This window comes from Aethalodelphis obliquidens, unplaced genomic scaffold, assembly GCF_003676395.1.
Source record: "Aethalodelphis obliquidens isolate GAN/ISIS:26980383/991018 unplaced genomic scaffold, ASM367639v1 scaffold14, whole genome shotgun sequence".
NCBI lineage: Eukaryota > Metazoa > Chordata > Mammalia > Artiodactyla > Delphinidae > Aethalodelphis > Aethalodelphis obliquidens.
Window position 1 is genome coordinate 3,440,588 of NW_020837958.1, and position 27,501 is coordinate 3,468,088.

Here is a 27,501-nt window from a genome sequence, read left to right on the forward strand (position 1 = left end):
ACCAAGGAAGAAACTATTTCAATATTTACAGGAACAAGGAGACCAGATGGCATATGATTTTTCTCTCTCTGTTCTACCATCAAGGTTCTAAATGAGTATTTCTGCACCAAACTGTACCAGTCTTGATTACAGGTACTCAGGGAGAAGTGACAAGGCTCACCCATGGGGTGCTCAGTATTGATGAGATCTTGACGTGATCTACTTTTAAACTGTAAGAAGACACAACTGATACCATGAAAAATACAGACTCTCCTTACGCAGGTTAACAAACTTTTTTGCAAACATCAGGTACAGAAACTACTTAACTTCCCTTTACTTTTGGGGTCAGCTCGAATTTCCACTGTATCAGAGAAAAAGACAAACTGATTTGTTAAGGCCCAGACTCACCATGCCTCATATCTCCCAAGTTTATATACTGTTTATGAATTTATGACGTGTAAAACAAAACTGTTTAATGAACATTAAATGACATATTCACATTCTGATGATCTTAAAAAACAATCTACTCACTAATGTGCACTAGTAAGAAAGTCGGCTCTCCCCCCCTTTTTTGGTCAGGATTGTTCCATGTCAGCAAGCATACCAGAAGCTACCCCCTCCCAGAGCAATGGTGACATCCATGCCTACATATACTAATAGGTGGAGGGAAAAAACCATTTCCACACCCCCAAACCAAACTGTCTAGGTAACTTTACAACAAGAATCTCTTTAACTCTAAACTGGGACAACAGAAATAATAGTGATCCATGGATTTTGTAAAGTGCTTCACACACCAGTTAGCTTTTGTGCTTAACTTCTGCTTTTTTTTTTTTTTAACTTCTGCTTTTAAAACAAATTAGAACTATAATTTTAATCCAATACCTAACAACCCAGGATATAATAAATTAAAATTTTTTCTTAATTAAGAAAACATAGAAAATAAAAATGTATGGATAGCTACTTAATTTGTTGGGTCCCCCAAGTCAGATGGTGAAAAGGGATAATCTGGGCTAATTTCAAGGAAAGTAGAACAGACTGATGTCTAGAACCATCTAATATGAAAGCAAAGAGAGGGAAATAATAGAGATGATGGGCAGGCAATGGATAGAAGATGAAGACTTGGGGTGGAAGGGAAGAAATGTGCCCCTGAAATTCTGTCAGCTGGCAAAAATGATTCCTTATCTGAAGCAGTCTCAGTACCACATACATCATACAACACTTCTTTGTGAGAAGTTCTCACATCGTTTGGACACTGTGTTTATTGAAACTGGATTTGACACTGAAGATGGACTTGAGTGGAAAAGTTAATGGTTAAAAATGTTCAGAGAGGGAATGCAGATAGGCAGATATCTGTGTAACTATTAAGAAAAACTGCACAGCTGGTGTCTTACTGGCATTTTATGCTAAATTATCATTGGCTCCTTTTGTGCTCCTTCCATTATGAGGAACCATATTTACCACTTCAAAGAAGTAGCTACCAAATTAACAAGTGTAGGTTAGAGTACCTCTCTGGTACCAGAACACATTTCTGATTTTCTGTGACTGATTTTCTAGGGAATTTTCAGATGTCCCAGGAAGGTAAAGGTTACATGTAATCTTGCAGGTTAAGAATGATTACAGACTAGAAACACTGCAATATTACCAGCTGGATAAGAAGGCTCTCCTTCACCCCTCAAAATAACCTCCTTGAAATAATCACCATCACCACCAAGAGATTGTATCTAAATTTTGACACCATTTCCTAAGGCCCATATATGTACCAAATAACTACTGCCACCCCAGATCCTGTTTCCCCCTACCTGGGATGGAGGGGAGGTGGAAAAAGAGGTGGTACACACTTCTTGAGAATCTTCCACAGAAGGATATGTTACTCCAGTGTCCTCACCAGCGGTTCTATGGTGAGTGGAAAAGAAATCATGAATTGACTGACGGCAGTCAATTTCAGAAAGGATACAAAGAGAGGTTAGATACGGATGCAAGTTGTGACATGAACTGTTTCAGGCAGAGTTCCTAATGGCAAGAGAGGTATGTTGAATCCTTGATAATTTCAAACATTTCCAGAAAGCAGCATCTAGAGGTTGACAATGGCTTTTTTTTTAATCCAAACATTTTACCTGAAATATCATTTGAGAGGATTTTCTTAAGCCTGGCCAGTGTTGTGACCAAGAATTATCAGCAATAGAGAATGCAGTGAAACAAAAGTCTAGACTCCAAAGACAAAACCGATCCAACTTCATGAGTCCTTTACAGAAAGGCAGTATCTCTCCTGATACAAATCTATTCCAATCTCTAAAAAATTCTGTTATCTGGGATCTAGGTCTGGAGATATTTGATTCTGATGTATAAAACTGCATTGTGCCAGCCAATGGTGACCTGAAAACCATTTAATTTGCAAAGGACATTCTACAAATTACTGCCACTCTCACAGTCTCGAAGTAAAATCAAATCAAAAGTCAAATCACTACTATCCAGATCCAAACTATGCAAGAATTTCCTGAGACCTGGTCCACCCTGAGTCTTGGTATACCTTATAGGCAGCAGCAAGAATGAAAGCTGGCCACTCCGCTTCTCTCCACATGGCGTCTCCATCAGTGCCCCCTGCCTATCAGTGAGTGCTGATAAAGGTGCTCTATGGACCTGTGCAAGATGGATGCTTCTGCCTAGCTGCAGTTTGGGAAAGTGTTTTTCACATTCCTCACCTGTAATTGCAGGGATGCATGGGCGAGGAGCTGGGATAGGGACGGTCCACAAAGTGATCAATAATAATCCCCATGATAGGTGGGGTCCTCTCAAAGTGCCTGTAATGCAGTAAACAGATTGCCGTATTTGTTAGAATGCCTTGTCAAGTCCCCCTGAAGTCCTCAGAGAGCCCCTCGCCTCTTATCTATTGGCAGGAACCACAGAGCCTGACCTACTACATCCCTAAATATAAACCACAAATTTTACATTGGCTCTGGGACACTCAGATTCTCCAATCTGGAAGAAGCGTTCTCAATTCAGCAATGGAGAAGCTGAATTGTAGGCTCAGCCACAAGGTTTGGAGGAAAACAACTTTAATATCTTTAGAAGAGTTCTATTGGATTCCAAAGCTCTTTCCTCACCTGGTGGACATGAATGCCAAGTTAATTCTGTAAGCACAAGAAAGAGTGATGGTGCCCACAGGGGTACCCACTGTCCCAACACGAACTGTCTGGAAACCTAGGAAAAGAGATAAATAAGTAGGTTTTTCCAGAGAATACTTACAGTACCCACAGTCTGTCTTTCCCTGAACCACTTAGCCTGCTGTACAATCTCTGGCATTACCCACTTAGCACCCTGAGTGCAGCAGCCTCAATTTCATACATACGTGTATGTGTGTATATATATATATATTTTTTCCAATTTATTCTATATTGACCTAATATTGCCAGGGGAAACAGCATTCTATTTCCAGATAAAACTACCTTCAAAGAGGTAAAATGATGATTAGTCCTAAAGCTTGAACAAGTCCTAACCAACCCTGTCCAGATGTGCTACTAAGACAGCAAAGGGGCACAGGGAGTTTCTCACATAAACACCTCAATTTATGAAGTAAATGCACTCCCACCCAAGTTGCCACCCCAGAACTAAATATAGAAAAGAGTCAGAGTGTTACAACAAAGTTTTCCTGGTGTTCTTGGTTTCATTTCCAATTTTTCAAAATTGTTGATGCTCATCAGGGACATTTAACATGCTCATTGTAGAAAATTAGGAAAACAGACAGTCGTATAAAGCAGGGGTCCCCAACCCCTAGGAGACCGGGCCACAGAGCAGGAGGTGAGTGGCGGGCAAGCGACTGAAGCTTCATCTGCCACTCCCCATCACTAGTATCACACCCATTTCCGTGGAAAAATTGTCTTCCACAAAACCGGTCCCTGGTGCCAAAAGGTTGGGGACCGCTGGTATAAAGAGTAAGAAAGAATACTGAGTTACTGGAACTTTTGGGAAAATTATTCACTCATTCCCTGGTGGCTCTTTGGACCACCTACCTGTCTTTTCCTTACTTGTATCACTCATACTAAAATCACAAGCTATGTATTATTACAGGCAGCATCCAAGCATATCTCTGAAGTCAGGAGAGTTCTTAACAATACTACGAATGTTTTTCAACCTTGATACATACCTTCTCCTAAGCCATTCAGCTGAACTTCCCCAAAATATATTCTGTAGGGAAGCAAGAAAAAAAAATGTTACCTGATTCTTTATTCTAAGGGCCTACATACCAAACACCGAGAAACAAAATAAACAAAACCAACCCTTCTTTTCTTATCTGCATGAACATCTCTCCTAATGGTGCAATATTGCTACCACTTGATTAAGCTGTAGACATGGGCATGTAGATGGAGAGGACTGGTTAAGAAATTAGGAGAATAGGGACTGCCCTAGTGGCACAGTGGTTAAGAATCCACCTGCCAATGCAGAGGACACGGCTCTGAGCCCTGGTGGGGAAGATCCCACATGCCGCGGAGCAACTAAGCCCGCGCACTGCAACGAAGAATAGCACCCTGCTCACCACAACGAGAGAAAGCTGGCGCACAGCAACGAAGACCCAACGCAGCCAAAAATAAATTAATTAGTTAATTAAAAGAAAAAAAAAGGATCAGTTAGTAAATATTTTATGCTTGTGGGCCACATAGTCTGTAGCAACTACTCAGCTTTGCTGTTATACTGCAAAAGTAACCATTGATAATAGGTAAACGAATGGAGTGGCTATGTTGTAAGACAATCTTATTTATAAAAACAAGGGACTTCCCTGGTGGTCCAGTGGTAAAGAATCTGCCTTCCAATGCAGGGGATGCAGGTTCAATACCTGGTTGGGGAACTAAGATCCCACATGCCGCGGGGCAACTAAGCCCGTGCGCCACAACTTCTAAGCTCACGTGCCTCAACTAGACAGCCTGTGTGCCCCAAACTACAGAGCCCACGCGCTCTGGAGCCTGTGCGCCACAACTAGAGAGAGAAAACCTGCATGCCACAACTAGAGAGAAGCCCACACGCCGCAACGAAGAGCCCGCGCGTCACAATGAAAGATCCCGCATGCCTCAACGAAGATCCCATGTGCCACAACTAAGACCCGATACAGCCAAAAAAGAAAAATAAATACATAAATTAAAAAATATATATTAAAAAATAAAAACAAGCAAATGGTCTGCTGACCACAGTTTGCTGACTCCTGCCATAAAGTAATACACGAATGATGTTAATAAACTGTCGCCAAAGGAGATTTTGCTAGGTACCCTCTGACAAAAAGCTGACCATCAGCTCACTACTCATCTGAATATCGGTACAGTGCTTTAAATAATCTGATTATGTTCCACTTTTTCTTGGTTATATTCTTTATGCCACTCAGGTGCTAAGCAAAAGTTTTCTTCACAGATAGTACACAATAAAACTTTAATGCAGTCTTGATGAACAACAAATTCAGAATGATTTTTTATAACAATGTAGTTTTACAGTGAAATTGTCAGATCTACAGGATCAGGGGAAAAATGATAGTACAGCAAAACAAACAAACAAACAAACAAAAAACCAAGACAAGACTATTGTTTAACGGTCTAAGGCTACACTGTTAACCTGTTACCAATAGTACAAAAAGGAAAAAAAGAGCTAAATCTACCTCTGACATAACGTACTTCTCTATGGTTTAAGCTACAGCTATTTGTATCCAAAAAGCAATCCTAAAAGATAAGCAATCAGTGAGCAATAAATACTGTATTACTCCAGAGATACAATGAAGACTTGAAACACAGGTATGAAAAGGACCAGGAGTCCTAGTTAACTAAGCTGATGACCAGTAGTGTAACATGGCTACTTACAGAAGAACCAAAGTGAAGGAAACTTAGCATAGGTAAATGGGAAATAAGAGTTAGAAAGGAATCTATTATATCTAAATAAAAGTCTAATAATTTTCAAATGGAATACTCACCCTGAAACCTGGGAAGACAACAAAAATGTATTAAAGACTTGGAAAAACAAATATAGGTAGGGTTGCTGGATTATTTCAACAGAACTAGTTAAGTCTCTAATCCTTGGTCCTTCCATCCTGCTATACTAATTCTCCTAAAGATCAGCTCTAGAGACTTCCCTGGTGGCACAGTAGTTAAGAATCCACCTGCCAATGCAGGGGACACGGGTTCAAGCCCTGGTCCGGGAAGATGCCACATGCCACAGAGCAACTAAGCCCATATGCCACAACTACTGAGCCTGCACTCTAGAGCCCGTGAGCCACAACTACTGAGCCTGTGTGCCACAACTACTGAAGCCCACGTGCCTAGAGTCCATGCTCCGCAACAAGAGAAGCCACCACAATGAGAAGCCCGTGCACCGCAACAAAGGGTAGCCCCTGCTCGCTGCAACTAGAGAAAGCCCGTGCGCAGCAACAAAGACCCAAGGCAGGGGAAAATAAATAAATAAATAAATTACTTAATTAAAATAAATAAAATAAAGATCAGCTCTATAAATAAATGTAAGCCAAAGGCTAAAACCCATGGCTCATCACTAATATGAAACAGAGTCTTGGATGATTTAGGAACCCTTGACTTTCCATGCTCTGCTCTCACACTTTGCTACACATCCTCCTCACCACCGCTCTGGTCCATTTGACAATCTGAGTACAGCTCGTTTCCGCCCCCCATTTCTGTTCCTTGCCATCTGCGGTACACCCCACCTGGAATGATCATGCTCCCTCACTTCCAACAGATGAAATTTTCACTGCCTCAAGGTCTAGCTGGAATGCTACTTCCTCCATGAAGCCTGTCTTGATTCTCCCACCCAGAACAAACTCTTTCTTCCTGTGTTTTCACAGCACTTTTTTTTCCTGACACTGCTATGCAAATCCTGCTTTTTACTGTGACTATGCATGTACCAAACCGTTTCCCCCATTAGATTAGAAACACCAGTACGGCTGGGCCTCTGTACAGTTCTTCCTTGGGCCTACCACAATGCTTGCCTCAAAAAAGCACTCAAATATATGTTGATGTGAAATACTACAAGGAAAATACTTAAAGAACTGTTAACCAGTTCTTTATATCCACAGACAACTAATTAAAAACACACTGAATTAGCAGTTTGTTACACAAAAAGTTTTAATCTAACTCTGGAATATAGAACATTGTGGAGTCTTCCCAGGATAGCCTGTTTTTCAAAGTCTTAACTTCCTTTTCCAGAAATGAGATATATATCAGTAGGACTTCAAAATCCATTCTACAGGAGTCATGACTGTGTACAAACAAAAGAATAACGAACTTGGTTGCTTTGCAAAAAGCTGAGGTTCAGAAGGGAGAATAGATAGACAATCATAGTAAAGCTACAGCATCAACTATCCAAACGTCTGTCTAAAAACTAATCATGGAATACCTGAATGCTGGTCAGACAATGTGCAAAACGATGAGGCCGATGAGTGAATCATGAAGGTGACTGCTTACCTATACAATATGACATATTCATGCCCTTGTTTCCTGGACAGTCTGTAAGCTGGTGTCACCCTAGTTATAGCAAGGAGAGACTTCAGTAGCAACGACAGTCTGTTGTACACGGCATAGGAAACTTTGATTTCTTTATCACACCTGAGGAGCAAAGACACTATCAGCATTCTCCTACTCCACTAATGAAAAACAAAGAACAGAAATGCAATGAATAGAGATGTTAGTTATGTTCCATCTAGCTACTGAAATTAATTTGTTAGCATTAGAATATATATATAAAATTGAATCACTTTGCTGTACACTAGAAACTAATACAACATTGAATATCAACTATACTTCAATTTAAAAAATCTAAAAAAAATCTGTTAGCATTATTCATAAATTCTGATAGAATATAATCTGATTTGCAGTCTAAATAACCTTTCACAGAGTATTACAGTCAACAGAGATAGTCACAAATTAAGTGCTGGAACTGTATAAGATTAAATTTATTATTAAAACATGTTCTGGGGCTTCCCTGGTGGCGCAGTGGTTGAGAGTCCGCCTGCCGATGCAGGGGACACAGGTTCGTGCCCCGGTCCGGGAAGATCCCACATGCCGTGGAGCGGCTGGGCCCGTGAGCCATGGCCGTTGAGCCTGCGTGTCTGGAGCCTGTGCTCCGCAACAGGAGAGGCCACAACAGTGAGAGGCCCACATACCGCAAAAAACAAAACAAAACAAAACAAAAACGTATTCTGAACTAACGTTGTAGTTAGAATTCTTTGTCAGTTTATCAACAGATTGTTGAAGCTAGCCAAAGTTTCACTTTCTCATGCACTAGACAAAGGCAGGTGGGCACCAAAAGGTATCCAATATATTTTTCTAGCTTTGAAGCAGTTATCTTTCTAAGAAATAAAGCAACACCCTTAAAAACAGTAATTCAATATTGCAATTGTATTACTAAAGGTGCAAACAATTTCAATGTACTATCTTACGAGCAGTTTACCTCTATACATCTAACAGGAACTCTGGAGAAGTGTTTGGTACTAAAATTTTGGACTATAACCTGGCAGTTGCTTTCTATTTAAGAAAGAAAAATAATGCCCATACCACTCATACTTATTAATAAGATTTTTCTTCTGATGTGTTGCTATTTCCTCAATTTTCCTATATATTCTTTTTGAAAACTAAAGCTTTGGGCAGGAAGTAAGCTAATCTGCCCTGAAAGAAGAAAATGGAGGGGGAAAATAACATGCATTTCCAATCCGTGACCAACACAGCATGTCTAAAGGAGTAGTGAGGGGAAATCTTATTGGATGTCTGCCACATAGAAAACAGACAAAACAGAGTAGTCATGTTACAAGAGCTCAAGGGATTTAATCAGAGAACTATCTGTACTCTGGGAAAACAACAAATCCTTTTTCAGCTTTCTCTCTGCTCCTCTCCCAGTGGTGTCTGAGTCTCTCTGGACTGACACTCCCTCTGAAGGTCATCTCTGTGCCTGGGCTGGAAGCCAAGCATGAAGCAAACTGTAGCAAAGACCTATTGGCTCTGTTAAGTGGTCAGAACCCTCTCCATGACTGGTACAAAGCCCTGCTTTTCACATGATGTCGTGCACTTTATCCTCAGCTACCACAACGAAGGACCCTAAGACAGACCACTTACTTTTCATTCATTTCCAGACACCAGATTTCTAGCTCCATGGAATCTCCCTGTAGATGGAACAATTCAAAGATATTTCAGGTTTTTTTTAATCTTCTTTTTCCTTATTATAAAGCACTATACAGTCACTATAAAAATATTAGAAAGTATAAATAAGCAAAAAGAAGAGACATCAACTTATAATCCAATCAGTGATTTTTCTTTCTTTTTTTTAATCAGTGATTTTTCTAAATAAAAGTGAGATCATACTATATATACTATTTTTATCACTTTTTAAAAAATATTTATTTATTTATTTTTTGGCTGCATTGGGTTTTTGTTGCTGCACACGGTCTAAGCCCCTATCACTTTTTATCAATAAATACAACATGGAATTTTCCTTATAATTAAAAATTCTAGTTGACTTCCCAGTGGCACAGTGGTTAAGAATCCAGCTGCCAATGCAGGGGACACAGATTCAAGCCCTGGTCCGGGAAGCTCCCACATGCCGCGGAGCAACTAAGCCCGTGAGCCACAACTACTGCGCCTGCGCTCTAGAGTCTGCGAGCCACAACTACTGAAGCCCACGCACCTAGAGCCCAGGCTCTGCAACAAGAGAAGCCACCACAGTGAGAAGCCCACACGCCGCAACGAAGAATAGCACCCGCTTACCACAACTAGAGCAAGCCCACACACAGCAATGAAGACCCAACACAGCCAAAAATTAAATAAATAAATTTTAAAATTCGACATTATTTTTAATGGCTGTGTAGTATTCCAACATATGACAATTATTTTATCCAATCAGTACCCCCATACTTGGACATACAGCTTGTTTCTAAATTTTCACTACTACAAACAACACTGTGATAAACAGACTTGAGACTAAAATTCTGTATGCATCCTGAATTAGTTTCTTAAGGTAAATTTCCAGAATTAGAATTGTTGGATCAAAGAATATTCATGCTTCTAAGACTTTTGCTATGTATGTCCAAATTGCTCTTCAGAAAGGCCAACACTTCAAATCATGGAGAGAGCCTTTCCCTCCAATTCTATAGAGGATATTTTTAGGTGACACTCACAGTTAAATACCCTAACAAGCTCCTTACTTAAAAGTCTTTTTAGCTATTTGATGTCTTTAGCCAAACTGTTCAGTCTCTCTATGTGTTACTCTGAACAGACTTAGTCTAGTGGGTGGGAAAGAAAAAGAAAAGACCAAAGCCAGAATCCCTTAACCCTGTAACACTCCTGTGTGTCATTTAGTGAGATGGATAGTCACATACTTTTGAACACAAGTAATCTTTTTACGAATCAGCTGTAAGAGGGCCATTCTTTTAGGTTTGGGAATAAACTCGGGTTAGTTTGCGGAGTAGAGATTTTTTATTTGTTCTAGATCAAATTTAAATATGTATTCTTAATATATATCCTTTTCATCACAGTGTCATCTCTAAATGACATGATGAATTTTGAATCCACGCCCCCCCCCAAAAAAAATCAAGGGATGACTGGACAGTAGGAAGTATCCAAGATAAATTGGTGTGGTTTCTCTAGGATAATCACAAAAGTTTAGAATAGGATTACATAGATGCCTGAGAGAGGAAAGAGTTCTTCCAGGGATTCCTTTTGGACTCCCTATGGATCGCTAAGGAAAATAATCCACAGTATAAATTGGTAATTCAATAAAGAAAAATACGAAGTTTTGTTTTATTTGGTGCTTAAGGTTGCCATGGAACAAGTACTGACATCATTCGTTCAACAAAATTGAGAGCCTACTGTGTGCCATCCCAGGCACTGTGCCACGCAGAGAGATGATTATTTATTTATATCCTGCCTCATTTCAAAAAGAATTTTTTTTTAATTTATTTATTTTTGGCTGCATTGGGTCTTCGTTGCTGTGTGCGGACTTTCTCGAGTTGTGGCGGGCAGGGACTACCCTTCGTTGCAGCGCGCAGGCTTCTCATTGCGGTGGCTTCTCTTGTTGCAGAGCACAGGCTCTAGTCACGCAGGCTTCAGTAGTTGCAGCATGCGGGCCCGGTAGTTGCAGCGCGTGGGCTCAGTGGTTGCAGCACACGGGCTCTAGGGTGCACGGGCTTCAGTAGTTGTGGCTCACGGGCTCTAGAGTGCAGGCTCAGTAGTTGTGGTGCACAGGCTTAGTTGCTCCGTGCCATGTGGGATCTTCCTGGACCAGGGCTCGAACCCATGTCCCCTGCATTGGCAGGTGGATTCTTAACCGCTGCGCCACCAGGGAAGTCCCTCAAAAAGAACTGAAGAACTACACAGATAAATAAGATGTGGCAAAGCTGCTGACCTCAAGAATAAAAGTGCAGGAACTTTTGGTTAAGAATCTGCCTTCTAATGCAGCGGACGCGGGTTCGATCTCTGGTTAGGGAAGTAAGATCCCACAAGCCGCAGAATAACTAGGCCCATGTCCCTCAACTAGAAAGAAGCCTGCGCATTGCAACAAAAGATCCCACATGCCACGACGAAGATCCCAAGTGCTGCAACTAAGACCCGACACAGCCAAAAAAAAAAAAAAAAAAGGATAGTATGAACAGGAACATGTAATGATCACCCACCATATGTTATGTTAGGTAATTTACAAGTAAGAATGAAATGAGGAAATATTATAGCTCTGCAAGACTGTGAAGGGTCGTGTTACTTTGGTGGTGTTAGGGGAGGTGGGGTTAAGTAATTTGGCCAAAGTTGCTCAGCTAGGATCTCAATTTGGGTCTGTATAGCTCCAAACTCATTTGCCTTTTATTATACCATGCACCCTCACAATCCTGTAGTGGATATCAATTAATAAACATGAAAGCAAGAATATTTGCCTCAGTCCTAGCATGGAATAAGGTGAACCAAAACACATTAAAAAAACCCCACAAAAAAAAAAAAAAAAAAAAAAAAAACCCACAATACAGCAATTTATACTCTGGAAACAAATGTAAAGAAAACACACAGGAAATCTAAAGAGGGTTTAGAAAGGGAGATCCTCTAGAGCAGCGGTCCCCAACCTTTTTGACACCAGGGACCGGTTTCATGGAAGACAATTTTTCCATGGGGGGAGGGTGGTGTGGATGATGATGGTTCAGGAGGTAATGCGCGTGATGGGGGGGACAGTTCAAGGCAGTGTATATGAGCAATGGTTCACACGTTAATGACAGTGATGGGGAGCGGCAGATGAAGCTTCACTTGCTCGCCCACTGCTCACCTCCTGCTGTGCGGCCCAGGGGCTGGGGACCCCTGCTCTAGGGCATATAAGTCTTGAAGGATAAGTAGAAACATATCACATATAGATGATATATATGAAGATGAGGGTGAAGAGTCTATTCCAAGTTGTTGGAAAAATAAGTACAAAAACCACAACCTCCTCAGAGAATAATGAGGTGATCAGAGAGGGAAGGAGCAGGAATAAGGCTGAGTTGGGGGACTTTCCTGATGGTCCAGTGGCTAAGACTCTGCACTCCCAATGCAGTGGGCCCAGGTTCGATCCCTGGTCAGGGAACTAGATCCCACATGCCACGACTAAAAAATGATCCCGCATGCCACAACTAAGACCCAACACAACCAAATAAATAAGTTTTTTTTTTTAAAAAAAAGGCTGAGTTGGAACCAGAGTGTGAAGAGCTTTGAGTGCCTAGTTAAGACACCGTCCTGGTGGAGGGAAGGGAACCCTCCTACACTGTTGGTGGGAATGTAAATTGGTACAGCCACTATGGAGAACAGTATGGATTTTCCTTAAAAAACTAAAAATAGAGCTACCATATGACCCTGCAATCCCACTCCTGGGCATATATCCAGAGAAAAACATGGTCCGAAAGGATACATGCACCCGAATGTTCTTTGCAGCACTGTTTACAGTAGCCAAGACATGGAAGCAACCTAAATGTCCAATGACAGAGGAGTGGATAAAGAAGATGTGGTACATATATACAATGGAATATTACCCAGCAATTAAAAAGAATGAAATAATGCCATTTGCAGCAACATGGATGGACCTAGAGACTGTCATACTGAGTGAAGTAAGTCAGAAAGAGAAAGAGAAATATCCTGTGATATCCTTTATATGCAGAATCTAAAAAGAAATATACAAATGAATTTATTTACAAAACAGAAACAGACTCACAGACTTAGAGAATGAACTTATGGTTACCGGGGGTGGAAGGATGGGGGGAAGGGATAGTTAGGGAGTTTGGGATCGACATGTACACACTGCTATATTTAAAATGGACAACCAACAAGGACCTACTGTATAGCACAGGGAACTCTGCTCAATGTTATGTGGCAGCCTGGATAGGAGGGGAGTCTGTGGGAGAATGGATATATGTATATGTATGGCTGAGTCCCTTTGCTGTGCACCTGAAACTATCACAACACTGTTAATCAGCTATACTCCAATATAAAATAAAAAGTTAAAAAAAAAAAAAAAGACATCCTTCTGGCCATAACCTTACCTCAGAAGTCTTGAGTGAGATCTCCACACACATAGACCTCCCGACGGCAGGCAGCTGCCCTGCCAGCGCCTTCTTTGCTTCATGCGTAACCTCTGGGATGTCTTTGATTGCTAAATTGAACTAGAAAACAAAAGGAACTTTGTGTTAAACACTCACAAGGAACATTATGGAAACATAAAGTAGTAAGATTGGATGCTGAGTAAAGCAGGCATTGCTCTTGACTGATTAAGGACATTCATTTACTTCTCCCTTCCCCATAAGATATCTTGCATCAAAGTCCCAAAACTCAGGTTGAAAAAGCTTTTCACCTATCACAGCAGAAAGCCAAAAAACAAATACATCAGACTAACACTGATGAAGAACATACTTTCCAAGTGAATGGATCAAATGGAATTAGGTTTTTTTTTTTTTTTTTTTTTTGCGGTACGCGGGCCTCTCACTGTTGTGGCCTCTCCCGTTGCGGAGCACAGGCTCCGGACGCGCAGGCTCAGCGGCCATGGCTCACGGGCCCAGCCGCTCCGCGGCATGTGGGATCTTCCCGGACCGGGGCACGAACCCGTGTCCTCTGCATCGGCAGGCAGACTCTCAACCACTGCGCCACCAGGGAAGCCCGGAATTAGGTATTTTAATGTTATGATTTAGTAATACTAGAAATAGAATTATTTATTACTACACTGTGATTCCTTGTGACAAACACCATAGTATATCCCTTAACAAACAATTGGAATTTTACCCAGTCTGAACCCGTTGGGGAAGAAGATGAACGAGTACAAATCTTCTCGCCCAGTCGAGCCTGGACAATCACTTGGACAGTCTAAAAAAAGCAAACAAAAAATCAAAGATGAAAAGTTAAAACAAATTGATCTGGCTCCTAATCAGGGTTAAAACCCTCCCAATGCAGGATTTAAAAGATGCCAATGATCATAACTATACTTCAGGAAAGGGTAGGATTTAAAACCTTCAAGAACACGTAGGAAAAAAACACGGCACAAAAATAACACTGTAAATATTCCTGAGGGCACAGTGTCAACCAATTAGAGAAATTACAATTTGAGGCTTGTAATCTATAATATTCTCACATGGCAGAAAGAAAGTTGCACATGATGGCTCTGACTTTCATAGAAAAACAAGTCCAACCATAGGTTTAAATATTCACTGCCATACACTTATGTAATCATAGTTGATTTAAACCAAGGATTCCACAATTATTCATATGACTTGGCCCATATGGCAAAAGTCTTCCAACTAATTTTACAACCAGAATCTACTGCATGGATTATTCTTACATAGCAATGGTTGAGAGGAAGGAGTGAGAGTGGTGGAAATGATTTTTAGATTTAGGAAAATATGCCTTCTAAAGCATTCAAAATTCAGTTTTAATTCTTCATTTACCCAGAAGGGAACAATAAGTGAAAGTGAGACATTTCAGAGGTAGTTGATGCTTACGGAAAGATGCCCAAACTGCTGTCCATTCCAGTCCGCAGTCTTTGTTCCCACCCCAAGGGAACATACTGTGCCAATAACCTGGCATAATAAGTTTGACATTTCTGCAAACAGGCTTGCAAAAAAAAATTTTTTTTGAACAAGTAGCTGAGGAAAATTGGAAGCTACTTTTTAGTTACACCCCCAGTACCGCCCCCAAATTTCACAGTTTGGTTTACAACAGACAGAAGTATCCCTTAAAATGGGCAAGCTGCAAGCTGTTATGCTATATTTCCAAAAAGGGAGAAGCACGGAAGTTATTTCTAACAGTTCTAGGCTCAAGAGAATGGATATAGTACCTTGAGGGCAAAAAACTTAATGAACTTGTCCAGGTCCTTTCTGTCCTGGGAATTGAGATCAGTTTCCATTGCCTATAGGAATCTAAAACAGGAAGAAAAAAAAAAAGTGTTGAAAAATGTGACTAATATCTTTTAAAAGGGATTGCTACAACAAAGCATACAGAGATGGTATTGTCTACTAGCTGTATGAATAGTCACGTAGGAGGTAAAAAAAAATTTCCCCCCTGACTAAAAGACACCAAAGTGAAAAATACATACTATCTTTTGAGCAAAATAAATTCCACACAAAGAGCTAAATCTATAGACCTTAAAAATAGATGAGACAAGCCATTTTACCTGAATCTGAAACTTTGAGCTTTTAAATATAACTTATATATTAAAAAAGTTATATTACTTACCTATTAAAAAAGTTTTATTACCCAGCATATTGAAGACTAAGTGCTAATGAGACAAAAAGTTTATTAAAACATAAAGTGAGTTAACATTCCTTCAAAGGGCCAGTAAATCAATTTAACTTTGGGCGGGAGTGGGGTAGGGGTGGGGGTGGGTTTTGGACCCCTTCTGAGAATCCAATGACATGACAAGCCCTTTCTCCAAAAAAATGCACAAATATAGAAACTTTGGGTATATTCAGGGAGTTCATGAGTTTCACGAAGTACATCATAAACCCCCAGGTTAAAATGTTTTGAGAAGGGGCTGGTATGAGGAAGAAAGCATTTACAGAGAGAAGAGCATGAACAAAGGCGTATAAGCCACAGAGAGCAAACTGGGCTTGCAACTATTAAGTATGCCAATTTTCCAGCGGTTGTGTATGGCTGGCTGGGGCCAGATCATGAGAGACTTAAATACAGTGCTAGAGACTGACCTGCATCTAATATGCCAGAAATGGGAGCACCCTCAAGGCTTTTGAAGAGAGGAAGCAACACAATCCAAATGGTGCTTTAGATGATAGCTTTGCTGGCATACTGTAGAATAGTTTTGAGTATGGAAAGCAGGGAAACCAATTAGGTCCTTGGCAATAATTCAGGCTTGTGGTCAAGGCTAAAACTCTAATACAGATACAGACATGATTTGGAAATAGTATGGATGGGAAGTATTTTAAAGGAAGAGCTAACAGGATTTAAGGACTGAGTGCAAAAAGTTTAATGGGCTTTCAGAAAAACAAGAAAGCCAGAGGGACAGCTAGTTTTAAGGAAAGGTATAAACAAAAGGATAGAGTTGAAACAGGAAATAATACAAGTTAAAAAAAAACATTGTTCTCTATTGAGGTATAACTTACATGTAGTGAAATGCACAAATCTTAGGTGCATTTCAATAAACATTTTGTATGTAAACACTCATATAATGACAACCCAGATCAAGTTATAGTACATTTCCAATAATCCAGAAGGTGCCTTTGTGTTCCCTTGGTCAATAAAACCACCAAAAAGCAACCATGATTCTGACCTCTATCACCATAGATTAGTTTTGTTTGTTTGTTTGTTTATTTGCTTTTTTAAGAAAATGTTGGGGGGTAGGAGTTTATTAATTAATTAATTTATTTTTGCTGTGTTGGGTCTTCGTTTCTGTGCAAGGGCTTTCTCTAGTTGTGGCAAGCGGGGGCCACTCTTCATTGTGGTGCACGGGCCTCTCACTGTGGCGGCCTCTCTCTTTGCGGAGCACAGGCTCCAGACGCGCAGGCTCAGTACTTGTGGCTCATGGGCCTAGACGCTCCACGGCAGGTGGGATCCTCCCAGACCAGGGCTCGAACCCACGTCTCCTGCATTAGCAGACAGATTCTCAACCACTGCGCCACCAGGGAAGCCCCTAGTTTTGTTTGTTTTGAATTTCTTATAAATGGAATCAAATAGTATTAACTCTTCTGTTGTGTACCTTCCTTTATTCAACATTATGTCTGTAAGATTCATTTATAATGCTGCATGTAGCAGTTTATTCTTTTTCATTGTTATGTAGCACTCCATTTTATGACTATGCCACAATTTATAAATTAAACTGTTGATAAATATTTGGGTTGTTTCCTGCTTTTAGCTGTTATATTCTTTTCTTTTTTTTTTTTTTGGCTGCATTGGGTCTACGATGCTGCGCACGGGCTTTCTCTAGTTGCGGCGAGCGGGGGCTACTCTTCCTTGTGGTGCGTGTGCTTCTCATTGCATTGGCTTCTCGTTGCGGAGTACGGGCTCTAGGGCATGCAGGCTTCAGTAGTTGTGGCTCATGGGCTATAGAGCGCAGGCTCAGTAGTTGCTGTGCACGGGCTTAGTTGCCCAACGGCGTGTGGGATCTTCCCGGACCAGGGCTCAAACCCATGTCCCCTGCATTGGCAAGTGGATTCTTAACCACTGCGCCACCAGGGAAGTCGGTTATTATATTCTTACATGAGAGTTTTCGTGAATATAAATACTCACTGCTATCAGATGTAGAGCCAGGAGTGTTGTTGTTGGGTCACAGAGTATGCATATGCAGGCATACCTTGTTTTATTGCACCTTGCTTCACAGATATTGCCACCTCCTCTTCTTAAAAAACAAATTGAAGGGGCTTCCCTGGTGGCGCAGTGGTTAAGAATCCGCCTGCCAATGCAGGGGACACGGATTCCAGCGCTGGTCCAGGATGATCCCACGTGCTGTGGAGCAACTAAGCCCATGCGCCACAACTACTGAGCCTACCCTCTACAGCCTGCGAGCCGTAACTACTGAGCCCACGTGCTACAACTACTGAAGTCCATGCACCTAGAGCCCATGCTCCGCAACAAGAGAAGCCACCGCAATGAGAAGCCCACGCACTGCAAAGAAGAGAATAACCCCCGCTCGCCGCAACTAGAGAAAGCCCGCGCACAGCAACAAAGACCCAATGCAGCCAAAAATAAATAAATAAAATTTAAAAATTTATTAAATAAAAAAATTGAAGGTTTGGGTCAACCCTGTGTTGAGCAAGTCTATCAGCGCCATTTTTCCCAAGGCATTTGCTCACTTCGTGTCACAGTGTCATATTTTGGTAATTCTCAAAATATTTCAAACCCTCCACCAGCAAAAAGATTACAACTCACTGAAGGCTCAGATGATGGCTAGCATTTTTTAGTAATAAAGTATTTTTAAATTAAGGTATGTACATTGTTTTTTTTAAGACATAATGCTATTGCACTCTTAATAGTCTATAGTTTAGTTTAAACACACTTCTATATGCACAGGGAAACAAAAAAATTCATGTGATTCACTTTATCACAGTGATCTGGAACCGACCCACAATATATCCAAGGTATGCCTGTGTTTAGCTTTGATAGATACTGCCAAACAGTTTTCTAGGATCTGTACCAATTTACATCACCACCAACAGTACCTTAGAGCTCCCAGTGTTCCACATCTATACTACCACTTCGTATTGCTGATTCCTTAGCCATCTTGGTAGGAGTGTGGTGGTATTTCATTTAATCTGCATTGAATGACTGATGATTAAATTAGAGATGAAATGATGACTGCCTTTCCTCCAATGATACCTTTTCATATGTTTATTAGACATTTGGATATCCTCTTTCATAAAGTGCTAGTTCAAGCCTTTTGCCCACTTAAAAAATTAGGTTGTCTTTTTCTTACTGAATTGTGGGAGTTTTAAAAAATATATAGTGGATTCAGTACATTGTTGGATATGTACTGCAAATACCTTCTCCCAGTTCGTGGCTTGCCTTTCTTGTGGAATTTGTTTCTTACTGTGAGAGTCACGACATACTAACGGACAATGGCCAGACTATATATATAAAGATAGAGCTCTGACCCACAATCTGCAAAAATCCAGCCCAGAAAGCCAACCTACTATCTACACTTACCAGTCAAGGAAGTCAGACTATCTCTAGCAACCAGTCCAGGAAGTCAAATGATAACCCCTGTAAAAACTGGCCCCAAACAGCCAGGACTTGATTAACTGACAGCTTCCCTAATTTTTATCCCTGCTTCCAACTTAGGACCAACCAGAGAAAGCCAAATATGTACCCCAACCAATCATATAGAGTACCTCCACTTGTAGTCAGGCTGCCTACAGCTTCCTTGTGCCAACAGCCCCAAATCAGGACATTCCTGAAGGCTTCCCTGCCTTTTTTCCATTATAAAGCTTCCCCAGTGGTCTACCTACCTTTGCATCTCTGCCAAAGGCAAGCGCTGGAACTGACCCCTCTGCTACCCGAAAGCTCTGAATAAATGGCCTTCACCTGTTCTCATCTGGGTGGTTTTTATGTCCACATTAAATACAGATTTATTGAGGTATAATTGACAATATCAGAAGTATAAGATAAGTTTTGACAGGTTTATAACTGTAAAATCATCACCACAAAATAGTGAACATAACAATTACTCCCCCAAAGTTTCCTCATGTTCCTTCATACTCCCTCCCTCCAGCCGCGCCCCCATAATCCCCCATACCTAAACAACCTCTGATATGCTTTCTATCACTAAAGATCCCTACCTGCATTTTCCAGAGTTTTATATAAATTAAATCATACAGTATGTACTCTTTGGCTTCTTTCACTAAACACAATCATTTTGAGATTCACCCATGTTATATATTTTTTCACCCATGTTATATTCTATGTCAATAGTTCATTTCTTTTTTCTTTAATTTTTTTTTGATGTGGACTATTTTTTAAAGTCTTTATTGAATTTGTTACAATATTGCTTCTGTTCCATGTTTTGGTCACAAGGCCATGTGGGATTCTAGCTCCCCACAGGGATCGAACCTGCATCCCCTGCATTGGAAGGTGAAGTCTCAACCACTGGACTGCCAGGGAAGTCCCGATGGTTCATTCCTTTTTATTGCTGAGCATCATCCTCTTATGGAGTTTCCTGATGATCAGAGGTTCTTTATTTTAGTAAGTCCAATTTATTAACATTTTCTTTGATGGTTAGCACTTTTCTGTGTCCTGTTAAAAATTTTTTTGCTGATCTCAAAGTCATGAAAATATTCTCCTACATTTTCTTCTAGAAACATTACTCTTTACCTTTCACAGTTAGATTCGTGATCCATCGAAAATTAATTTGTATATGTGGTGTACGTTAGGGATCAAGGTTCACTATTTTTTGCCTATCAGTTCAGTTTATTTAATAGGTTGAGTTAGAAACACCTGAAGATCTGTCTGAAAATGCTAAACCTGAAGCTAATGGAAAAGGTTAAGACTGAGATTAAAGTTGGAGATAAATCTCAAAAAAGAAGGAATTATTAAAACTATAGCAACAGATTAAATCACCAAGGGAGATAACAGAAAAAAAAAAAAAAACGACGACCTTGGAAAGCATTTGCATAAAAGAACCACAAAAAGAAATGCAAGAACTAATCAGAGAAATAGGAGATAAAATGATTTCTGAGAAGTTTTCATTGAAACTGAGGGGAAATTAAAGTTTCAAGATTGAAGGGATGGTCAAACAGTGTAAGTTCTTGTGGAGGAGGCAAAACTTTACCTCTACGCATATTAAACTTTGAGCTGGGACTCCTTCAACAAGAAGACAGATTAACAAGAGCAAAACAGTTTACTGACTAATGCAGCACCTACCACAGAGGAGAAACCTCAACAAAAAATAACTCAAAGCAGTGGCTTAGAACTATGGCTCATATGGGGTCTTCAACAAAGAATAATAACTTCATAGAGAAATGACAGGACAAAGGAAAGCAGTTTTAGGCATTCAAGGGTGCAGGCTGTGGGAGGAAACTAAGGGAGCAAGGTTTGTTTGCAGATTTCTCTGGTGTCTTCTCAGGTCTGATAAGAATCTGTCTCCAGTAAAAAAGGGGAATTTATATCCTGCCTTTAGGCAGAAAACGGGAGGGCAGTGAAAGGTTCTCCTGCATTTGCTGCTTCTTAACTGCCTTCAGCTCAAAATAATTATGTCAAAGAGGCATATTTTGGGATGACATATTCTGGATTCCTTCATTCTCAAGAGGAAGAGGCCACTGGACTTGGCATTATGTTGTTAATGACCTTTGAGAGGAGAGTTTCTTAGGGTGGTAGTGAGGAATGGATTCAGCTACTTCTGAGATGTTAGACAGGAAAAGAGCTCAAGCTTTTCTGTTAAAAGGATTTTCCCTGTAGGATAGGAATATCTGAGCAAATTTATAGGTGGGGGGTGGGAAGAAACCAATGAAGGAGAAATAAAACCTTTGAGAAGAAATAACTGATGAGATCCACAGGAGAATCTACTGATCAAATTACAAAGGACTCATCTTTGGGGGCCTATCAAATAATATGCTTGACATGTACACCCACCTTCAGGCCTTCCTAATTTTGGTTGAAAAGAACACTAACAAATATTAAAGTAAAAATAAAAAGACCTTTTAAAGGGTTAAACAGCTCAAGGCCCTGAAGCAACACAGCAACAGATCTGAGATAAGAACAGTGCTGGAGGATTGGGCTGCCCCTATCTTACACTGAAGTGGGGAAGTGCTCCCACTACCAGAGCATCTACCAAAGCACAAACATTATAATGGCACAATGACTCTTGTGACTTTTTGTACCACTGGAAGCACTCAAAGGATTATGTAACTAGAGTTAGTTATTGAGCCAAAAAGGGTGGTCTCCACAGAGAAAAAGTTCTCTCAAAGGTATCAGAGCTTATTGTCCCCTTAGGCCTAGGCTATCTATCAAGGATATTAGTTCATCCTTTACAACAGAAATGTAATAGAAAATTTACTTTTGCTTTGCACTTTGCAAAATTCCTTCTTTGAGTGCTCCAAGGAATATAAACGGAAATTTGGTACAAACATTAAAAACACTGAATTCTTTCTTTTTTTCTGCCCTTTACTACACTAGCCAATTACTGAATCCTTCAAACTTATGCTTATACAAAATCCTTTATATTAGCAGCATTTTCATTTCCATAGATAACCACCTTAATCCAAGTCTCATTCCTTATCTGGAAGAGACTCTCTCGGTTAGTTACTTTACCTTTGAAGAGGATAGGCTATGCCATCCTAAAATATGCCACTTTGGCATAAAGATTATTTTTAGCTGAAGACATTTGAGATTCAACAGATGTAGAAAAGAAATCTTCTCAGAGCTTCCCTTATCTGACTAAAAGCGGAAACTTCTAAGAAATGAGGACTGCCATAAATTCCCATTTCAGGTTGGCTTCTACCCCAGGAGAGAGACCTAACATAAACCTAATATAAATCCCCTATCTGGGGGAGTTTCATAGTCATGAAGAAGATGGAAAGACCATTTGCACCCACACAAGATAAAGTCTGTTATGACAAACTTTCTTATTTCCCATTTGTTCTCCTAAACACCCATTCTTCTTTCCTAAAGAAACTAATTTTTCTTCCTATAAAACCTTTCTCCCCTCTCTTTCTCCTACTGAGTTAGACATTTAAGTCCCAAATTTTTACCACCTCCTTGAGCTATTCATCACTGAGCACTCCTGTGGTATACACTTTGCAGGCATTAATAAACTGTCTTTTCTCTTGCTAATCTATCTTTCGTTGGTTTAATTTGCACGCCCCCATCTGCTGAATCCAAGAGGTTATAGGAAAAGTTTCTTTCCCAACACCTCCTTCTAGATTATACTGTAAACCTCAGGTAAACCACTGAAAGGCTAGTCTAATAAAGCATTATGTCATCATATTGCTCCTACATGCCAGAACTTTGGGCAGACTCCTCAGTCTGACCTTCAAGAGTCCACAAAGTCAGCGGGGAAAATAGGTAAAATGATTTTGCAAAGGTGATCAGAGGCTTGCTGGTACTTTCAGGAAAGATCTTGGTCACTGAAACTAGCAAATAAATGGTGATCCTGGACAAGGATCTAGTCCTTGGATGTACATGCTCAGGAAACTAATTTTATTAGTTCAGTCAAGGTTTGGGGGACTTCACTTACAATAGACAGTTTACATACCATAAATCCCATTTATTAATTGAGAAATAAAACTGCCAAGTCGATAAAAGAAGCATCACGTGATCAACATGTTGCCTTTCCTACAAGGAGACCATTTTGGGAAAATAAAATCATATCAACCCACTATTAGCTTCATATATCCTTCTCTACCTCAGGAACAAGCACATTGGAATTCTGCCACCAAGAGTCTAGAGAGGGCCTTCTTAGTTGACAATGAATGTATGTGACTTTCTTTCCTTTAGACTTTACAGACCACTGCCCATATCAGTCATTGTCACCAACATGTTATAACTGCCAAAGACCCTTGATGGAACAGGTTTTAAGAAAATATATCAGCTGCTAGAAGACTAAGCCAAAGTAGGGCTTTTAGGTTACCACTTCGTTTAAGTCAAGGCCACTTTACCTCTCAGCATTCTAGTCTCTCAATTACATAGCAAACTCTTCTGCAAGTGAAATAGGAGGGAAGGAGGCAGGGCACAACCTTTGAAAGAATGACATAGCCTGAGGACATGACGTAAACTGATTAGAACCAAATGGGTCCAAGATGGCAGACAAGTCAACTTCCACTAGACCTTGAGCCTCAGTACACGCTCACATCAGCAAGCTAAATAACACACCCACAGGCGCCAGGACAGTTTCAAGAGGGACTATAAGGATCAAAAAGTAGGCAGTGGCCCAATTCCTGGAAATCCCCACCCCTTCCTAAAATAGCTGGAATACTCCTCCCACTCATTAGCCTATGAAATTACCCACTCCTATAAAAACTGACAATCCCATACCCTGGTGCCTCTCTCACCTTCTGAGATGGCCCAGCTTTGTCTGTGGAGTGTGTTTCCCCCAAGGCCGCTCTCACCTTCTGAGATGGCCCACACTCTGTCTGTCGAGTGTGTTTCTCTCTAAATAAATCCACTTCTTATGTATCACTTTGTCTCTCACTGAATTCTTTCTGCTATGAGACATCAAGAACCTGAGCTTCATTAAGTCCTGAAACCATGTGTGTGATCTCAGTTGGAAGACCATGGGTTTTGTCTGGGTTCGAGTTCCGGCACATGGGTTCAAGTGCCAATCTGAGGTGCAAGGTTTCACAAGCATTCAAATCTCATGTCCCTTTCCTGTTAATATGTTGAATAAGCAAGCTCATCAGCGCTACTTATTACCTTATTAAAGTTTTTTGCCTTAGGGACATAAACCAATTACTATGTATGATTTTTGGATATTTACAAAAAGTTCTATGTCGTTCCCACCCACATATATTTGATTCAATTTACCAGAGGTCACCTCTAAAATGGCTTAATTAGGCCAAAAGTATATTTATGAATCATAATGCTCCTAATATTGCTGTCCCTTCAAGCTTCATCAGAATCTATTTCCCCAGACTTGCCACTTGTAGCTTTTCTTGTCTGAGAAATACCTCACTTAATTAAGGCCTTTCTTCAAGGCTTAAGATATTTAACAAATAACAAAAACTATTTACTGGACCTTGATTAGCAATTTCAATTTAGCAACATTCTCTACACATCATTTTCATTAACAGAAGTTCATAACAACAAATAATTCTGTCAGGTTCCCACAGTGTTTAGAACATGTGCAGACTTGTGCCAAACTAAAATGTTTTTAAACAATTATCTGAAAATAGAATGGATAAGCAAAATGTGGTATATACATGCAATGAAATATTATTCCACCTTAAAAAGGAAGGAAATTCTGACACATGCTACAACATGGATGAACTTTGAGGACATTATGCTAAAGTGAAAAGAACTAGTCACAAAAAGACAAATACTGTATGATTCCACTTATATGAGGTACTTAGAGTAGTCAAAATCGTAGAGACAGAAAGTATAATGGTGGTTGCCAGGAGCTGGGGGGAAGAGAGAATGGGGAGTTGCTGTTTAATAGGTAGAGTTTCAGTTTTACAAGATGAAAAGTTATGGGGACAGATGATAGTGAAGGCTGCACAGCAATGTGAATGTATTTAATGCTGCTGAACTGCACACTCAAAAATGGTTAAGATGGTAAAATTCTGTTGCTTGTATTTTAACACACACAGAAAAAGAAAAAAAGATGCCATTACTAAATAAATAAAGTTTCCCATTATTATGTAATGGTTGTAGATAATCACCAACTCCCAAATACTAGACAGAAGATTCTACAACACTGTTCAAGTGCAAATGATACAATCAGGTAAAGGAAAAGTACAGTTATCTGGATAGACAGGTTTTTTAGATCTTTTACTTACTTTCATACTGAAATGCTAATTTTAAATTTTAAAAATACGAGTTCTTCTTAGGCAGACAAAACCCATTTATCTCAACTACTTTCCCAATCCTCAATTAAAAGCACAGAAATATAAAAGCTATAAATAAACCCAGAAGAAGAAATAACAATGAAAGATGTCAACAAAATATTGGGGGGAAAAAGTAAACAGACTGGTAAAGGATAAAGGTTCAATGTTTATTTCTGCTCACTCCTAAAAAAAGGGTGGAGGACTTAAAAAGCATACACACAGACAAGAGATGATAACATCAAAGTTCGGGAAGGTAGAAAGTAGAAGGAATAGATAACTGACTAAGCAGAGCACAGCTGATATCCAAGCCAGCAGCGGGAGAAACCCTGAACAAAGAAAGCTCTTCTGAACCAAAGAACCTAAGAAAGTCTAAGGAATTAGTCACCAGGTAGCTACTAAAGTAGGGTGGCAGATGGGGCTGAAAACAGGAGGATTATTTGAAAGTCCACGGAAGAAGCAGTTAGACCCCACTCTAAGCCCTACACCCACTCCATGACCCCACTCAGACCAGAACTGCCGTTCCTTCCTAACGTTAGAAGGCTGCACATTGGGAGGTCCCCAAATGGTGGAGTAGGAAGACCCTGATCTCACCTCCTCTCACAAAACTTACAATTATGTACAGAACAACTATTGAGAAAAAAGACCCTGACCCTAACTGACCCTAACCTACCAGAAAAGATCTTCTACAACTAAAGATATAAAGAAGGAACCACAACAAGATGGGTAAGAGTGGGGAGTCCCAGTACAGTCACAACCCATGCCCCCGGTTGAGGAACCCACAAACATAAGAATAATTACCATTGCAGAGATTCTCCCCAAGGAGCAAGGGGTCTGAGTCCCACACTGGACTAACCAGCCTGGGGGTCCTATGCCAGGAAGACAAGCCCCCAGAATGTTTGGCTTTGAAGGCCTGTGGAGCTTACATCTAGGAGCACCAGAGGGCTGTGGGAAATAGAATGGAATCTCTTAAAGGGCACACAAACTCTCACATGTGCCGGGACCTTTAAGGCAGAAGTAGTAATTTCAAAGGAGCCTGGGTCAGAACTACCTGCTAATCTTGAAGAGTCTCCTGGAGAGGCAGAAGGCAACTGGAGTTCACCCTGGGGACATAGATACTTGTGGCAGCCATTTTTGGGAGCCTGTTCTACCACATGGACACTGGTGCAATCACCATTTTGGAATCCTCCCTCTACCACTAGCATGGTGTGTGTGTGTGTGTGTGTGTGCCAAGGGAAGCCCCTGTTCAATGTTCTTGTCTTAAGAGATACAAGTAACTTTTCTCAAGAGTCCAGGGGAAAAGAAAAAAGTAAGAAATCCTGCGTTGTTCTATTATACAGTATGTGATACATACAGAAAGAAGTAAAGCAATGTGGCCAACAGAGAACAATGTATGAATGTAGGTGAAGAGTATATGAAAGTTGGGGCTTCCCTGGTGGCGCAGTGGTTGAGAGTCCGCCTGCCGATGCAGGGGACACAGGTTCGTGCCCCGGTCCGGGAAGATCCCACATACCGCGGAGCAGCTGGGCCTGTGAGCCATGGCCGTTGAGCCTGCGCGTCCGGAGCCTGTGCTCCGCAACGGGAGAGGCCACAACAGTGAGAGGCCCGCGTACCACAAAAAAAAAAAAAAAAAAAAGGAGTATATGAAAGTTCACTTTAATATTCTTACAATTTTTCTGTATATCTTACATTTTTCAAAAAAAATCTAACAAACAAAATCCATCCTCATCAAATGGTCTATAGCAGGGTAAAGTTCTTAACTAACTTTCACCCAGCATAAAAGTTTTCTATCTCCTTGTAGACCTATTTCAAATACAGTTTTTCAAACATCTGAATGACTGCTCTAGCTATATTTCCAAGTTCCCATCACAGGATATCCTTGCCTTGAGAGTGAAGGAGACAAGGAGTTCAATGCACTGCGCCATGTCAGATATGAGTTTCAAAACTCGGAGGACATCCAACAACAATGTGGACTAAACTAATGTTATCAGTCACACCCCACCCCTGCCCACTACAGATACATAAAAATGCAAATAAGATATGACAATAAAAAGGTTTTGATACGCAGCTAAACCAGAAAGATTGAA

At 40.5% G+C, this 27,501-nt stretch overlaps 1 protein-coding gene and 1 non-coding gene across 15 annotated transcripts in view; one reads left to right on the forward strand and one right to left on the reverse strand.

The window, feature by feature from the left end:
• Positions 1 to 27,501, reverse strand: part of ATG13 (autophagy related 13) — a 46,876-nt gene that overhangs the window by 10,534 nt on the left and 8,841 nt on the right. For 13 of the 14 annotated variants that reach the window (XM_027114816.1, XM_027114815.1, XM_027114814.1 and 10 more), the window contains 9 exons: positions 15,274 to 15,355; positions 14,226 to 14,306; positions 13,493 to 13,612; positions 9,066 to 9,112; positions 7,422 to 7,562; positions 4,121 to 4,161; positions 3,081 to 3,177; positions 2,679 to 2,777; positions 1,779 to 1,872 (listed from right to left, as the gene is read on the reverse strand). In XM_027114816.1, the coding sequence (XP_026970617.1) occupies positions 1,779 to 1,872; positions 2,679 to 2,777; positions 3,081 to 3,177; positions 4,121 to 4,161; positions 7,422 to 7,562; positions 9,066 to 9,112; positions 13,493 to 13,612; positions 14,226 to 14,306; positions 15,274 to 15,342 (789 nt within the window). In that variant the 5' untranslated portion in view covers positions 15,343 to 15,355. Of the gene's footprint in view, positions 1 to 1,778; positions 1,873 to 2,678; positions 2,778 to 3,080; positions 3,178 to 4,120; positions 4,162 to 7,421; positions 7,563 to 9,065; positions 9,113 to 13,492; positions 13,613 to 14,225; positions 14,307 to 15,273; positions 15,356 to 27,501 lie in introns of those variants that run through there. The other variant, XM_027114824.1, reaches the window with a different exon arrangement.
• On the forward strand, positions 12,471 to 12,543 carry TRNAG-CCC (transfer RNA glycine (anticodon CCC)). Its single transcript has one exon. It is a non-coding gene; the product is annotated as a tRNA-Gly (tRNA).